This window comes from Elephantulus edwardii, unplaced genomic scaffold, assembly GCF_000299155.1.
Source record: "Elephantulus edwardii isolate Elephantulus edwardi_28Jun2011 unplaced genomic scaffold, EleEdw1.0 scaffold00031, whole genome shotgun sequence".
NCBI lineage: Eukaryota > Metazoa > Chordata > Mammalia > Macroscelidea > Macroscelididae > Elephantulus > Elephantulus edwardii.
Genome location: NW_006399781.1, coordinates 4,171,227 through 4,189,127, shown reverse-complemented (window position 1 = coordinate 4,189,127; position 17,901 = coordinate 4,171,227). Strand labels below are relative to the sequence as shown.

General features: G+C 44.6%; 1 protein-coding gene across 1 annotated transcript; it reads right to left on the bottom strand.

Moving 5' to 3' along the window:
• Window positions 1–1,408: 1,408 nt before the first annotated feature.
• On the bottom strand, window positions 1,409–2,919 carry LOC102849030 (transcription factor SOX-2-like). The gene has a single exon (XM_006884049.1). The coding sequence runs from the start codon at window positions 2,483–2,485 to the stop codon at window positions 1,529–1,531; it is 957 nt and encodes a 318-aa protein (XP_006884111.1). The 5' UTR covers window positions 2,486–2,919; the 3' UTR covers window positions 1,409–1,528.
• Between the last annotated feature and the right edge of the window lie 14,982 nt (window positions 2,920–17,901).

Here is a 17,901-nt window from a genome sequence, read left to right as displayed (position 1 = left end):
AACCAGCCAGCCTGGTTCTGATTTGGCTCCATACCCCATCTGCTAAGCGACAGGAACAGTTTCAGAACTGACTCTCCTTTCTGGCAACAAGTGGCATAAATCAGTTTCAGTACAAGTCCCCATCATGCTTATTCATGCTGCTCAGAGAAAAGCTGGGGGTGGGTTTACAATACATGTCTCTAGCTTCTATTTTAGAAACGACATTTAAGTATTTCAGTTTTTCTAGAGTACTTATTCAATTAATCATCCAGCCATTTATTTGTTGCAATTAACATTAGCACATGCTGCTGTGCTGGAAATACTAAGGCTTTTGGTATTTTGTGTTCTTGGCTGAGCACAGTATTCTCATTCCCAGAGGAGTTAGGCATAATCGCAGCGTTATCCAAGTAAATGAAAGACTCAAGCATAATTTCAGTGTCCATATTTCAAAAATTTATTTATCTCAAACTGTGCATAATGGAGTAAAAACTTAACTTGAAAATGTACCTGTTATAAGGATGGTATTAGTTCAAATATATACATGGATTCTCGGCAGACTGATTCAAATAATACAGAGCCGACTCTTTAAAATACAACTACGGAAAATAAAGGGGAGAAAACCTTAAAATATCACAAGAAATTTACAGAAATATTACAAACCATAAGAAAATATTTCAAACACAGTAATTTCATGTTGCTTTTTTTTTATCTGAACAAAATGGAAAGTTGGGAAACAAAAAGCTATTATAAATTACCAACGATGTCAACCTGCATGGCCATTTTTGCTTTTTAACAGTAAGTTAAAAAATTTAGTACAATCTAGAACTTTTGCCCTTTTAAAGAAGACCACGGAGATGGTTTTGCCAGTACTTAATCTAATTCTTTTTCCTTTTGTACAATTTAAAATTAAAATGCCCAAATCTGAGTAAATTTCTTCCTTTCATGTTTGCAACTTTCCTAAATTTCAGCTGCAGAGTCAAAACTCAGCAAGAAGCCTCTCTCTCCTTTAAAAATATTGGCAAATTCTCAGCTTATAAACAATGGACATTTGATTGCCATGTTTATCTCGATAAATACTGTACAAAAGTTGCTTGCAAATATTAAAACAATTTTTCCCGTCGCTTGGAGACTAGCTCTAAATATTATTGGTAAAGACTTTTTGCAAACTTTCTGCAAAGCTCCTACCGTACCACTAGAACTTTTAAAAAGTTTTGCGTAGTTTCCTCTCCTCCAGATCTATACAAGGTCCAGTCCCCCGCCCTTCCCACCCACCCCGGTTTTCTCTGTACAAAAATAGTCCCCGAAAAAGAAGTCCAGGATCTCTCATAAAAGTTTTCTCGTCAGCATCGCGGTTTTTGCGTGAATGTGGATGGAATCGTGTTCTCCTTTGCAGCTGTCATTGGCCATGGGTGATGGGACTTGTTGTTGCTGAGCGTATCGATATTTTTTTCTCCGTGCCATTTTTTTTTTTTTTTTTTTGCACCCCCTCCCATTTCCCTCGGTTTTGCTCTGAAAAAGTCTGCCCCCTTTGCAGTCCGCAGGCCAGCCCTCACATGTGCGACAGGGGCAGTGTGCCGTTGATGGCCGTGCCGGGCACCGGGCCGCTCTGGTAGTGCTGGGACATATGAAGTCTGCTGGGGGCGGCGGGCTCCGGCACCTCGGCGCCGGGCAGGTACATGCTGATCATGTCCCGGAGGTCCCCGGCCTGGCAGGGCGCCCTGGAATGGGAGGAAGAGGTCACCACGGGGGGGCTGGAGCTGGCCTCGGACTTGACCACCGAGCCCATGGAGCCCAGCGCCATGCCGGGGGTGCCCTGCTGCGAGTAGGACATGCTGTAGGTGGGCGAGCCGTTCATGTAGGTCTGCGAGCTGGTCATGGAGTTGTACTGCAGCGCGCTCACGTCGTAGCGGTGCATGGGCTGCATCTGCGCGGCACCGTGCGCGTTGAGGCCTGGGTGCTGCGGGTAGCCCAGCTGCTCCTGCATCATGCTGTAGCTGCCGTTGCTCCAGCCGTTCATGTGCGCGTAGCTGTCCATGCGCTGGTTCACGCCCGCGCCCAGGCCGGCGCCCACCCCGACTCCGCTCGCCATGCTGTTGCCGCCCGGCGCCAGCAGCCCGCCGGGCAGCGTGTACTTATCCTTCTTCATGAGCGTCTTGGTTTTCCGCCGGGGCCGGTATTTATAATCCGGGTGCTCCTTCATGTGCAGCGCTCGCAGCCGCTTGGCCTCGTCGATGAACGGCCGCTTCTCCGTCTCCGACAAAAGTTTCCACTCGGCTCCCAGGCGCTTGCTGATCTCCGAGTTGTGCATCTTGGGGTTCTCCTGGGCCATCTTGCGCCGCTGCCCGCGGGACCACACCATGAAGGCGTTCATGGGCCGCTTGACGCGGTCCGGGCTGTTCTTCTGGTTGCCGCCCGCCGCCGCCGCCGTGGAGTTGCCGCCGCCGCCGCCCCCCGAACTTTGCTGCGGGCCCGGCGGCTTAAGCTCCGTCTCCATCATGTTGTACATGCGGGCGCTGTGCGCGGGCCCGGCCCCGCGGCGGCCGCCGACCCTCGGCCCGGCCGGGACTTTGGGGGGCCCGCGGGCGGGGGGAGCGGAGGGGAGGCGGGCGGGGGTGTCGGGAGCGCAGGGCTCCGCGGAGAAAAATCAGACGAAGAATAATTTGGGGGAAGAAAAGAGAGAGAAGCAAACTGGAATCAGGGGAAAAAAAAAAAAAAGCGCTTCCCTCCTCCTCTGGCCGATCCTGCCGCAGCCGATGATTGTTATTATTTTTTTGGAAAGGCTTAAGCCCAGGCCTCAAACTTCTCTCCCTTTTCTTTCTCTCTCCTCTTCTTTCTCAGTCCTAGTCTTAAAGAGGCAGCAAACTACTTTCCCCCTTTTGCAAACACTGTCTTCTCTGCCTTGACAACTCCTGATACTTTTTTGAACAAGTTAATAGACAACCATCCATGTGATGGGGGCTGTCAGGGAATAAATGGGTTTCCGGCGACCAATCAGCGCGCGGCGGCTCCTCCACTCGAGCCCAGCCTCGCCGCCGGGTTTTGCATGAAAGGGGGCGGGGCCTGCCGCGCCGCCGGCCGGCGGGGGAGGGCGGGGGAGGGGGCAGGGCGGCTCCCTCAGCCCGCCTGCCAGCCACTGAGAAACCTTTGTATCCCCTCTCGCAGCAACAGGTCACACCACACGCCTTTTCGAAGGAAGTGGGTAAACAGTACTAAGACTACGGCGTGGCTTCCCCATCCCCTTTTAAATCTAATATTGGTTTCCTTTTTTGCTGCGGAGGATTGAAATGAGGAAGGGGTGCGGGAAGCCGCTGAGGTGCGGTGGTGGGGCAGGGCAGAGGGCGACAGTCCAACTCGAATTTCAGGAAGCAGGCAGTGCAAGAGTTGGTGTGTCATTGTTCTCCCTCCTCGGCAACACTTCCCCCCGCCCCACCCCACTTCTGGCCCCTTGGTGCTTCCCTGCGCGTCCTTCTCGCCCCCCCCGCCCCGGGCCAGCACTCGCTCACCCCCTCACACTGTCCCAGGAGAAGTTAGGAGACAGCCAGGCACTGTCCTCAATACCCTTCTTATTTCCACATAAGTTCCTCTTAAAGTGAATCCTGCTCAGGCCATGCTGCAGACTCTACAGCTAACGACAGGCAGGACCCTGATGCAGCAGCACTCCCGGCCCCAAACACGTCCTGGAAGCCACATCTTTTCCCCTCCCCCCAGCCTTTCCCTCCTATAAGGATGCAAAGCGGCGCACACGCTCTCAGACCCTCTCCCCCTCTTTCACCCTGAGCTCCCTCCAAGAAGGATTTCTGTGGTGCCTGTTGAGAAGGGGGCTGGGGCCGAACGAGTTAAACAGAACAACTCCGAAAAGTCCAGGCCATGGGGGGAAAAGTGATTTCAACTTCCTGGCATCCCACGGCCCAGCACAGAGGTGGCATTGGGGATGCACTCACACACTCCCTCCCACGCAGAGTTCCCAAGACTCGCGCACAGCCAGCCTTGGCATTTGCCCCGCTGACTCCACCGCGGTGGCTGCCTCGCCTGGAGCAGGAGCTGCGCTCCCAGGGGCTCCAGGCCTGAGTCGGGGGGTCAGGGGGAGGGCCTGACAGGCACAGGTGCAGGCGGCAGGGAGGAGGCGGGCAGGGCCCGCAGGGAGGGAGGGGGGTGTCCGGCGAGGCGGGAGCTGGAGCAAGGGGTGGGGGTGGGGATTCGGGACTCCCGCCCGCCCGGGACCCAAGAGGGTAATTTTAGCCGCTCTCCCATTGTCCTGATGTAAAGATTTCAATAGGTAGGCGCTCAATGCCGAGAGCTATGGCAGCACGTCCGTTACAAATAGGTAGTTTTGTTTCTCTTGTTGTCGCTACACGGAGTCAAACAAAGCCCCGTCTAAGTTTCCTTCCACTCTCTTGTTGGGATCTTTGTGGCTACAATGCACTTAACTACAAAAGGGGGAGAGAGGGCTCGGAAAAACCCCCCACACTACACAACAACCAAACCCACAACCAACCAAACAAAGCCAACAACACCTGATGCCATTTCTTTATAAAGAGCTTAAACTCTCAAGGCTACTTATTTTCTTTCTTCTGTAATTCTCTCCGCCCTCTTCTCCCCTGACCTACCCTTACTCACCCTAAGACAATGTATTGAATAGCACCCACCGGCCATGTTCCATTTATTATCTTTGCTACAGAGTGCATTGTTTTGTCCTTACTGTCTTCTCAACCACCAGCCCCCTTCACTGGACCCCTCAAACTTCTTCCAATCCCTGCCCCTCTCTGGTTTTGTTTTCTTTCTCATCTTGCCTAATTCAGGCCCAGTATGCCCACTGGAAATCCAGAGACGGTAGGGAGAGGGAGGAATCCTGCAGACTCTAATTGATAAATTGTTTCCAATCAATTCCTTACATGTTATCAGTTTTCCTTTAAGTTAGTTTAAGCTTTTGGAAACTCAAGAAGGCGTGGAACTGCACTTTTAAACGGAATGCCTACATGTATAATGCTGCTACATGTATAGTGCCTCGGAATAAAGCTTGGTCTTCTGCTTAATCGAGGCGTAATATTAAACTAAATGCAGACCTAGAGATTAGCGAAGGGGAAAGGTTGAGAGGATCTGGAGAAGGCGGCCACCCGCTTTTCCGAGCAGCTGGTTTCAGGGATGTGGCTGGTGCGCCCCCTACTGGTAGATTAGCTTTCTCAACACTTGCCTTTTCCTTAAAGACAAAATGTTGAGAAATTATTAAGGGGGGGAGGGGAATGAAAGAGATGTGAGAAAGATCAAACTAATTACATGTAATCGAAACAAAGTAAAAGTTAACATATCATATAAACTGTGAACAAAATAAAAAGAATCAGATTTAATTTGCTTAATTTAGAAATGTACATGCAACCTGGAGATAAGTGGGAGATTATGGAGGGGGGGTGCTGGAGGAGGAAGAGGTACAAATTATGAGATTCAAGTTATGAATGAATTATGATTATCCAGACTCTACGAAGGGCAGAAGAAGCACACTCACTATATGATTGTGTATGCACTGGTCTGTACTTAATAGCATTCTTCTGAAAACTTAAAAAACAAAAAAAGCTTATGCATAATTAAGTTTCAAGAAAACAACCAAAGGATAGTGATATATGTGCATGGAAATAAATATTAATGGCAGATTGTTGTAGACCAAATGTTTTTAATCTCACACCCTAAATAGTAACAAGAGGCACATTTTTTTTCTGTCTTAAGAAAATACATATAAAAGCTTTTATACATTCTTAAATACATGTGTTTTGTGCCAGAATTCTGTAATAATCTATTTAAGAGGTTAAAGGGGTTAGCTAGGTCCTTTGTTAATTGCTTTTATCGTATAAATAAGCTATGGAAGTACTTTACAATTGTGTTATCATTGGTTGTGTTTATTTACAGCTTTATTTTAATTAAGCCTACTGTACTTATCAAAGCAATAAACTAACTGTGGTTGTCACTTATGAATAATAATGTGCTATGAAAATAAGATTAAAGGAGGTGGTGATCGCAGAAACAATTTTCTCATTCGATTTTTGGGAACATATGCATTTTTGTGTTTTTCTGTTTTGTTTTGTTTTTTTAAAAACCAATCCAAAACAGATCACCGGCCACTCTATCTTAACTCAGGGTTATCACTGCCCCTAAACATAATAATAATAATAATAATAATTACTATAGTTGTCAGAAGAAAACACTGTTTTAGGCTCTTAACAGACATCTACAGTACTGATAGCATATCACTGACTAGTAAACATCCAAATAAGACTGAAGATGCTTCATCCTCTGATAGTTCAAAATTTTGCCGTTGACAGGATTATGAAAATGGAAAATGTTTATAAAGTGCTCCCTCCCAAGAGTAGCGAAACAAAATAAAACAAGAAAATATGAAGAACTTTTAGTGCAAGATGAGTAATTAAGAACAAAAATGCACAGTTACTAGAATATTCTGATGTTATTTTGATTTCCCATAGGCTAGTAAAAAGGATTTTCAAGTGTAACTCAATTTTATTTTAAAATTTTTTTCCATTGATTTCCCTCTCATAACCTCCACTCCCCACCCCTCTTCAAGAATTCCATCTAAAGCTAACTAACAATTTTCTGCAGATTGGGGACTGTAGACTTATTTTTTCTTCTTAGAGGCAAATAGAGGTTTAACTTGCAGTAATTAGGTGAGAACTAGCCAAGCATCTTACTATTATGATGCTTGTTAAAAAACGCTTCTTTTCTGCATCTGAATTTGAGTGTGTTCCCCTCCCCTCTTAATCTTCTTATGGAAATGAAGGCAAACGGCAGGGAACCTGCAGAGTCTTGGAGAATGTCCTTGTTAACTGGAATTTCTCAGCATTGCTAATTAGCAGAGTTTGACGACCACCAGTATTGGGGAAAGCTCTGTTTAACCACTCACAAACCATTCGAGGAAGAGCAGACTAATTTTATTTTGTAATTAAAATCTGAAAAGGGCCCTATTTGACAGTTAGGGCTATGAGAGTTTTATCTCCCCGTGAAATAATTACTGCCTTGATAACTCAATTTTCTGAAAAATGTCAACTGTGGGCTCCAAAAGTTTTAATTTCATTACGTAAGGAAAAAAGAGAGAAAGAGAAGAAAATGTACAGAAAGGCTTTCTAACTCTGGCACTGGCTAGATATATTAGGAACCAGATTCAGCCAAATTAATGGGGTTTTCTCCCCCTCTTTTTTTTTTATTTTTTGTCATGTTTCCTTCAGATCCTCACCTTTCAACTATCTGCGCTGACAGTGACCACAGCATTGATCACATTACAGGTAAAGCGATTCTATCAGTAGTCTGGTAAGTAAGATAAGTATAGCAACCCAAGAAAAGTTACTGATTTCAAAAGTGGTAAAGTAAAACTAAGATGTTTGGCCGCTGCTGCTGCAACAGGATGGCATGTAAATATTTTATTTATGCTCATGCCCTAACACAAGAAAACTGAGAATTACAGAGTAAGGAGATTGGCACAAGCAAAACCAAACCAAACCAAAACAATCAAAACCTCACCCATGCCACAAGACTTCTAAACTGATGATCAGTCTTGATTCTCCAAGGTTTATCAAACACACACAGGTAAAGGAAGGTAGAGAAATACATTAGGGGATTGAGTATCTCAATTCTCCTGAAAACCATCCAGGAAAAGTTAGTATATAGAATGTAAAAGCGAAAATAAGAAATGCAATTGTATCATTAGTGAATATCAATGCTTTTTGGCTGTGAGGGATCCCTCACATGGAATCCTTGTGAGGGACACTCTAATAGTGAGTAAATAATCTCCAAAATATTAGAAACCTTTTCATCCACATTTTCTCCCTCATTTAAGCTTGTCAAGTTTTGGAAGTGTGGAGGATTATTGTCAAAGATTATAATTAATATTTCTGGATGATATAAAGAGCAAGCAAGTTTATTGCTGCTCTATCCTTTTCTATTTACCAAAACATACATATGCATATGGATGCATGCTAGATTAGCAATTTGAAATTGCTTAATCATATTTTTTCGCTTCTTGTCTGTCCCTTCAGTACCTTGCCTTTAATTCCCAGAAGTGGTATTACATGTAACCAATGAACAGGGGATAACAAATGCTGTTTCAGCCCAGACCCAATTTCACCAAATAATTTCACTCAAGAGTTGTAAGGACCCTTGAAACCGAAGAATTGCAGAGCTGTTTTGCATTCAGCTCCTTTTCTTACTGGTTGTCTTTCTTCTAATTCCCACTGATGGAGTAAATACATTTTAAAAAGAATTCAATGGTTAGAAAATGGAATATATTTCCCCCTTATTACAACTTATAGCACTGAAAGTAATAATATATAATAATTTTTGCATGTGTCCAGGCCTGTATATAATAATCATTATTTATAATCTCACATATGTACTTACATCCTTTTAATAGTCCAGCTTAAATAATTGTTTTGGAAAAAGAAATATATCTGTCCATCTATACACATGTTTATATATAAACACATACACACACTATGTAGATATAGACACACTTCTATGAAAACATTCACATTGTATTCTGAATCACAAATTTAAAGGGAACATATATTCTTTATGAAACTAAAATGCACGAGTTTATATATTTCTGAATTATCAAGTGATTTCAAACAGAATTCAATAAAATTCCATGCCTGCACTTAGAAAATGCAAGTGTTCTCATTTGAAGGAACTAATTATTCTAAACAGCAATTCCTTCTAAAAAGAAAAACTAAACTTAAAGCTTTTTAAAGACCTTTCTTTTACCAGTGGTTTCAAGCTGCCACTAATGGCTGTGAAAAGCAGTGAGGGGGAAAAAAGAGCTAATGATTTTGACTTTCAAAAGTAGGGAAAGGGAATAAAACAAAACAGAAGAGAACAAAACTAGTACATAGCACATAGATCATAGACCACCAGAAGTTCTGCTGGCCTGCAAACTCAAGGATCCTTATTACACCTGTAATCATTGCTTGAGAGTCTTAAAGATGTCTCTCTCCAGCTTACCACACTACCTTGTCCATTTAATCACATAAAAAATGAATAGGGCTTCTTTAGAATTCCAACTTTTCAGTGGCAAGGATTCTTACCCTCTTTTTAGAGAAGAGATGATGATTTGAAACGCTTCTGCTATGACTATTTCATCACATTTTGATTATAACTTTTGTGGGGAAAACAAATGGAAATAGTTGTTCTCTAGCCTTGACCTAATGACTATTGATGACTCCCCGGAGCAGGCCAGGTTACAGGGGCCTTGCAACATCAGTCCAGGGATGTTGCAAGCAGGGAGACTCTCTTTGCCTTTTGCCTTGCCCTTTCCAAGCTGTATGCATGATATTTAGACTTTTCTTTTGGAGATTTGAAGACATAGATTACTTTTGCTTTACCCTGTCCAGAACTACAAACAGACTCAATATAAAGCCTCCCAAGTGACAAAACTCATCCAGCCTCAGCAGGCAGTGGTGCTTGGCACCCCAAAAAAGTGAGTTAGGGAAGCAAATGAGATATGCTTGAAACGTGCATAAAAGTTGGGACTATCAAAGGAAAAGGAAGACAGTCTCACCTGTACCATGGGGGGGGGGAGGTGAAAGCAAATGAATAGTGGAACAAAACCCACCCTACAGTCGCCATCAGCCCTCAACAGCTACTGCCACTTTCCCCACAAAGATTTGCAGCTGTGGCTCACCCTGCAAAGTTCCTAAATAAAAGTGTTCACCCATCCCCTGCGGGCGGGCATACTCAAGGCCTCCCACTGACGTCTGGAGCCCTCTCCCAAAAGCTCTTCTGGCCTCAAAAGACATGTCCGAGAAGCCTGCCTTCCCAAAGGCCCACTTCTGCTCGCCCCCTAGCGCCCCGCTTGGAGTCCCGGCCTCGGATGGAAGTTGGGCTTCCAAACAGTGGAATTCTCAGATCGCTGGCGGGATCATCTTTCCTGTGCCCTTGGAGCTGGGGCCCTGACTTCTACTCTCCTCCCGCCCCGCTCTCCCTTTTCCTTGGCTCTTCCTGCTCCCCCCCCCCCCAAGTAATTTGAAGATCATTGACACGATAGGCTGTAATGAGTCCTTCAGGAACTGTTATGATCTACACTGACTATCTTTGCTCCCAATTCACAGATTATTGACAAGCACCGTGGGCTCAATGGTGTCAAGTTGTACTTGTGGTTTCAATACCCTTCAGGAACCCACGGCGGAGTTGCTGGGCCAGGCCTGGCAGCGCTAGGTTGTTTTATCTGGAGAGCTGAGGATCTGTCTAAGCCTCAGCTTCTTGTAGGGCAGGGGTAGGCTTTCTCCCTGGCGCCTTCGTCTGTCTCAGGGTGGGGCCAACTCAACGAAATGCTCTCCTGAGTTTTAAAAAACAAAGTACAAGAGTAGACTTAGCATAAAAGAGCACACATTCTTACCACCACCACGGTGGCAAGAAAGCCCTGCCACCTTCTGCACCTCCCAATGAATCCCACACACCCCTCCCGGCCTTCGCGAGAAGGCTGGGGTTACTTGGGAAGGTGTGCGGGACCGAGGGGAGGAAGGGGGCTGAAGACACGGGTGTGGAGGGCCTGAGCGAGGCAGGCCACTCGCCTGGATCGCCCTCAGAATCAGGCAAGATTGACTACTTACTAAGCAGGGCGCCCAGCCAAGAGGCCAGGCCTGGACGCGGGGGCCAGGGACAAAAAAAAAAAAAGAGGGGGGCCTGCCCCGCCTCCGGGGGCGCGGAGCCGCGGAGAGGAGCGCGGCCGGCTGCCAGGCGCGCACGGCGGCTGTGCCTGTGCCGTCAGAAGCTCACGGGCACCCCTCCTTCCCCTGCCCCCGAAGATGGAGAGGCTGCTTCCTGTTGGCAGCCCTGGAGCGTGGGATCTGGAGACGGTGGCTGAGACCGCCAGGGACCCACAGAAACAGCACCAAGTGGGAGAGGCGGTGGCAGGCCCAGACAGAGGCCGCCCTCAGGCTTAGCCCCCTTCCCAAAGAGAGGGGCTTGTGCTCTCGTCCAAGAAAGAGCCTGGGGAAGTTGAGGAATCACGTTCCTTCTCCCGCCCCCCTCTACCGGCAGGTGTATCCCCACCCTCCCTGCTTTCCCATGACAGCCTTCCCCGAACAGGGTTGAGACCTCTGGGGGGTGGATCGGGATGGAAAACCTCCCGGGACTCTGCTGTTGGGGTAACCCCAGTCCCGAAGAGCGTGCCTATAGGGTTTTGAGGCTTTGGACTCCGCACTCGGGGGGCTGCGGGGGGCGCGCAGCCCTCGGCCGCAGGCTGGGAGCGCACCGCTGGCTACCATGTGGCATGGGCGCGGGTTCACACACTGCAAAGGGACAAGGGGTTTTGGTAGAGCAAAGGGTGTCTGTGGCACGGAATCTCGCCCGTTGGTCTTTTGGTAGAATTCCGGGCAAAGTTCCCTAAAAGCCTTGCCTCTTTTCCTGACATGATATCCAAGCCCATCTACGGAGAAACTTAAACTGGGATCCGATTCAGGAACCAATAGCGGAGGCACCTCTCCTTTCACCGTCGGCAATTCGCTTTAACACATAGTCCGCTAATTTTGCAAGGTGAGAGGAATAAATGTAAGGTCATCAGAGACAGCCTGAATAAACACATTTTGAAGGATTTTAAAAACCATTCAGTTAGTTATGAAAGTTAAGTTAGGCAAACTTTTTTTTAAAAAAAGCAAGCCCTAAACTTCTTAAAGTTTTAATCTAAAGGTTAAAATTGTTACGCACATTCCTGAAGATGGAATGCCCTGTTGAATTCATATTAGTTCATCTGGCTCACAATTTATTTCTATTTTATTTTAAAGAACTAAAACGAACTCAGGCCATGTTTTAGATTCAAAGGACGTTTCGTTACAGTTTGTATTTCAGAAAGAATAAAAATTGTAGTTTTTCTTCAGTGCTGACCAAAGAAAAAGTAAAAATTCTTAAGCAGATAGGTGACATTTGGGAGTGGACAAATGACAGCCTTCCTCTGGGATAATCTGGATCCCTGATGGATGAAATTGGTGAGTTTCTAAGAAAATACGTTCTTCTCTAAAACTTTATGGCTCAGATAAAAGAAGAAAAGTGCCAGGCAATTGTTTTTGAAATAGCATGTGAATTTTAAGTGGCATAAGGGAAAAGAATAGATGATCAGGATTGGTTTGGGGAATGTGAACAGTAAAAGAATAGTGTGACCATTTAAGTTTTCTGTAAATAGATAAAAATGAGCAAGTTACAAGTTACTTCGTTTACTCGGCGCCTCAGTTACAACACTTACGAGGCCTTCCAGGTTATTCCAGACTGCTGCTGATGTCAAACAGCAACCAGCAGCTTCGTGTCTTTCATTTTGATTTTCAAAATGTAGACAAGACGGGAATAGTAGCTATTTGATTGTTTCTCTTTGATTACAGAAGAAAATCTCTCTTCTCAATGTTGTCTTTCCTTTCTTTACCATCACTCACCTAGATCCTAAAAAAGGGATCCCCGTGCACCAAACGGAAGTGAAGGGGGGGTGCGTGTTATGTGAAGAGGTTAGTCTTTTTTTTCCTAAGATGGAATATAAGTTGCATTATCTCATTTTTATTTTTTATTTCATTAAATCATGTTATCTCCCAGGAATATAAAATCTTACTTTATATTGCGCCATCCCTTTTTTGGAGTGCAATAAAGAGTTTGGTCTAACCCTAGACTCAGGTTCCAGCGATTTCCAGGACTGGCACTGCGCGTCTCCCACTGTGTCCGACAGGGGGCGCTGGGCCCGAACCTGCGCGGCGGCTCAGCGCCGCTTCACATCTGAGCGGGGTTTCAGCCCCGGAAGGCGAGCGCCGCTCGCGGGGTCGAGTACAGAGCTTTAGTCTTCCTGGATAAAAGGAGATTAAAGGCTAACTTCTTTTTTGGGGTGTGTGTATGTACGTGTGTGTATGGATGGGGGGGTTTATCAATTTTAACCAACTACCAAAATGTCGAGCTTTATATCCTTTGATGTTATAAAGAAACTCCTATCGGCTGAGAAATTACACAGTTTCTGAGCCAACACTGCAGCTATAGTGTGGGAGAAATTATTTAATTAAAAAATATTTTTCCATCTGTTCACATGATCTTTTTAGAAGTACTTAAAAAGCTGACACTGATCCCCTTGGCCTGTTAACCCTGCCCCAAGTTTCAAATACTTTGTTATTTCGAAGGGCCTGCTATTAATTTGAAGGGGGGGATGGGAGATAGGAGAGACCCAATATTTAAATCCCACCCTGAACTCTGCTGCATCCTTTCTCCTCTTCGGCTTTCTTTAAACAGAGGGCTTTATGTGACTGACACATTACACACCTAGCTGGCAAAGCCAGGTATAAAGGACAAGAAGTGGTCCTTCATTTAAAAAACAAAACAAAACAATAAATCCAACGAAAAACCTGATGTTGGTCTATATGATGCACATGTATAAAATAAAGTAAATAAAATTGTAATCTACCTACCCCCACCCTAACTTAAAAAAAATATAAAAGCCCTTCACCTGTATTTAAATAGCATGTCTTTAATTACAGCAGTTGGAGATGCATGAGGCTGAAATGAAATTAGCAGTCATTACCAGTCCTTTAACTCTGTGGTGCTTTTGATCAGCACTAAATTAGCTTTCCAGTCCTAACAAAGACTCTACAGCAAGCAGTGGGCTGTAAATAAGACAGCGAGACCTGCCCCAACACCTTTTCTCTTGTCAATCACAGCTCTATCATTCAGCCCAAGATTAACCTTTATCTATCAAAAAATATTTTTTTAAAAAAAGAAAAAGAGGAAGACATAAAAGAAGAAGGGAAAAAAAGAGAGATGGGAAAAAAAACTCCCTTACCACCGTATGTGGAAATAACAGAGGTTCCTAAGAAGCTACTTTAAATTATATCATAATAAACCCATGTCAGAATCTGCAATTTCCAAATCATCTTTCCTTCACTACACCTCTCCAGTACATTAGAAGAGTTAGAATGATATTCAGGTAAAAGACAAATTTCTTCTTCCTGATTACTAATTGGACATAGACCACTCTCCATAAGTCAATTTGCCCTTAGCACCTCTTCATCTATTGGTCTAACAAGACTTGAGGAGGTGAGGAGAGCATTTGAAGAGACAACATTTATCGTTTAAAAGCAAATACATAAGTTGATGGACTGAAAACAATCCATTTACTAATAGTCAGTAGTCTTTAAGTTGACTGAGAAGAAAAAAAATCACCAGCAGTAACAAAACCCCAGCTGCTTTCGCCAGTACTCAATTAGGAAAGTAAAATATTGGTACGAGTTGCCATTAGAGGGCGCCAGAGAGCAAGACCCATCACCCCTCACACAACTTCCCATAGACGCTCTCCTCGCTCACGAGCTTCTCTATGTTCTATAATTCCTCCTCTCAGGTAATGTTTCCTGTTTCCCTTGCCCTCTTGTATTTCTACCCTCGATGTCAGTCTGTCATAAAGTACAAGGTATCACCCTCTCCCTTCTTTCTCTTTTTGCAATACTCTCCTTACACCCACCCAAAATAACAAGATTCAGTAGTAGCTACTAACCCTTAATGATATGTACCTTTCGAATCAAATCACATTTTCCACCCTCAGTAACCTTGATGTGAAGAAGGTTCTTTGTAGGGGTGAAATAGCACAATTTAACATTTTAAAGATGGAAACCTGGATTTTACATTTCTGGATTTCTCTCTGAGGTGGGGGGTGGGGTGGGTCATAGATTTATTTCTTTATTTTTATAAACAGAAGCACACATGCCCTTGCAAGGCAACTAATTGTGCTCAGCACCGATATCGAGAATAATGTCATTTCATTTCTGCATTTGCTACAGAAATAGAAATCAGCATTTAATTTCAAAAGTTAACGCTTTCAGACTTAAATCTGCCTGTGTTACATGACTGCCACATAGGGTTCACCCCCACCCCATCTCTTAAAGGTCAGTGGTGGGGGGGGACCAAACCCAACCCCATCAGAATGAGAGGGGAAGAAAGTGAGTTTGGGGTGGGGGGAGGAGTGAACTAGCAGTGAATGTCAAAGTTGGGTTGCAAGCTACTTACATGTCCACGCCAGATCAGGGTGTTGTCTTGTAGCAGTTTGATTGGCAGGTAAAAAAAAGCGAAAGAACGTGAGGGCTCCCTGAGTCTCTTGTCAGCCCAAGCTTGATCACTTCTCACCGGACAGAACGAGTAGAAGAAGCTTGCAATTCCCCTCTCGTCCTCCATCCAAGACACCGTGAATCCATTTCGGCTTTTCTTTCCCCCAGTCTCCACCAGCCTCCTGCCTTCACCCGCTTCGCCTTACACCAGCCTCCAAGATCTAGCCTAGCTTTGCCACTGCAATCCCTGCAACAAGAAAAATCGTTTATGGCTTAAAACCCCAAATGGCTGATTTTTTAAAAGAGAGAGAGGGAGAGGGAGAGGGAGAGAGAGGAGAGAGAGGGTGAGGGGGAGAGAGAGGGGGAGCGAGAAGAATGCACCCAGAGAACAACAAAAAAGTCAGTTATCCTAACACTGCTCTATCCCCCCACCGTACAGAAGAAGAATAAAAAAAAAAGCTTTATGTTTTTTCAGTGGGTATTCAAAGATAATTTGATGCCATTGTTTCTGCTACAGATGGTTCTTTTAAATACAATAACACGGCTCTTTGTGCAGGCTACCCACAATAAAAATCGAAAGCGTTCCCCTGAATAACCATTTTGTTCTCTCTTGTATGGGGCCAACAAAAGATGCCGTGAGGTAATGGGTTCTGTTTATTGAAGCCATAGAATAGGGGTTTGATAAAGATTTTTTTAAAGCAGAAGACCTTGCAAGGTCGAGCTGATCTCTTCATATTATTTTTATTAAAATATTTTCCCAATAGATTATTCCTTGGTGCAGCTGCAGGTTTCCTCCTTGATTCTTAATCAGCCCAAACATCTGTCTCTATAAGGAGGCTTTAAAAAAAATCTGCAATTATATCAATGATGCAGCAACCTTTATCAAATCCAGAGTTTTTAGGCTCAGCCAGGGCAAAGTCAATGGGGTTTCAATTCTATTTGGTCCTGATGGGGTGAAATGGAGGGCTGAGATGGGGGGGCCTACAAAAATCCCAGATACAACGACTGAAGAAATAAGGCTTTCCTTTTCCCACCCCCACCCCTTGTTGGCCATGTACAACTGCAAATGCCAGGCACACAGTTCACGTGGGTCTTCTCTCTTCCTGGGGTGTGTCTCATCTCTGTACACTCCCACCTGTTTGCAATGGGGCTAAGCACTCCCTCCCTCCCCTTCTTCTCTTACACCCAGACTCTCTACCCTGCCTAAGTCTCCGATTTCAGGCACCAGTGGGATAAGCTAAAAGCTAGTTTCTAGGACCAACATGGTCCTATGCTTGCCTCTCTTTGAGGCAACATTAGCTGGCATTGACTCAATGATTACAACTTCAGCAGAAAACCAGTGGTCACAGTTTTCCTGTTACAGGATCTCCTCCTACCTCCCTCTCACCCCAGTCTTAGAACCCCAGTTCACATACAGCATCTGCTTCCTCTTACTGTGGAAGCCCTGTCACTTAGGCTGGGGCTGAGGGGTCTGTATCAACTCTGAAGGAGCTCTGAGACCTTAGACAACGAGGGTGCTGCAGAAGTCTGTAGTCCCAGGCACGTTTGTCTACCTTTCTGTAGGAATTCATGTTAGGGTTCTCTGGGTCTCTAATAACCCAGAATACAGTAATCCACCTTCCGGACTTTTTCTCTGTGTGTTGGCACTTGTGGCAAGACAATTGTCTAGGAAAATGGCTTTAATCTTAAAATGTAGTTTTCACTAGGTTTGCCATCTCTGCCCCCCCTCCCCATTTAGTGATCCTGTTCTTTTCAGACACTACTGAAAATAAAGATAAGCACTTGAAAGGAATCACTTGCTTTTGATAACATTAATTTTAATGGTTTAGAATTGGTCTGAAGTAATCTAAGAAGATATTTTTACCTAGACTATTACCTAGACACTATTAGGGCCATCCCTGTGAAACTTCAAAATCAAGAAACAAGCAGAACATAAAATGTATCTCCAGATAAACACCTCAACATTAGCAGGAAAGGAATGTAAGTCATGAAAACTTATGCATATCCCAACACTTGCTGGATCTGGATCAGGAAGTATGCTCCAGCCTAGGTGTATGTGTTGGGGATGGAAAATGAAGATTGTAAATCAAAACTGACCTTTAACAGAACAAGTTGAGAAGTGTGTATTTGTTTCTTGGCAAATACTGGCTTGTAAGGCTATGTAGGCAAAATAGGGCAGGGAGGAGTCATTATGCAAAGTTGGAAATCTGTAGCAGAAACACTTCTCCCAGCTAAGGGTGGAGGAAGGAACTAGAAGAAGTGAGGAACTATTGTTGCACAGTGGCGAATGCAGACCAAAGCTTGCCAGCTACAATCTATCAGCTGTCTCACAGGTGTAAGATGTGGCAATCCGCTTCCGTTGCAAAGATTACAGCGTTGGAAAGCCTATGGGGCAGTTCTTCTGTTCTCTAGGGTCTCTAAGAGCTGAAATCAACCTGATGGCATCTGGTTTGGTGTTTGATAATTTTGTAATAAAAAATACAACTTATTGACATAATTGAATGCTCTCTTTCTGCCTCCCTTGTCATACCTTTCTTGAATATCAAAACCTATAAAGAATGTCCAGACCTGATAAAAGTTTATTTTTTATTTTTATAATGAACTAAAAGGAGACTCTGAGCTACGTGATAAGTTTTCAGTGGAACCTATAACTATACAATAGGAAGGCAAGGCTGAGTTAGCTTAAGGTGACTAAAGGTGAGTAGATCTTAACTATCTTATCTATTGAATCTATTCAGCCCCAGCTCTTTGAGAAGTTCAAAATCAATGTTTGCTTCACTCTCTTGTGAAGGATCAAGAAGCAGTATTTTAGGCAAGACAGTAAAAGTTGGCTCAAAAGCTGTAATGCAATGACATTTCCTCTGACACCCAGAAA

Bases quoted from the DNA above. Each gene is read 5' to 3' on its own strand.
- LOC102849030 (XM_006884049.1), bottom strand. From the start codon at position 2,485: ATGTACAACATGATGGAGACGGAGCTTAAGCCGCCGGGCCCGCAGCAA.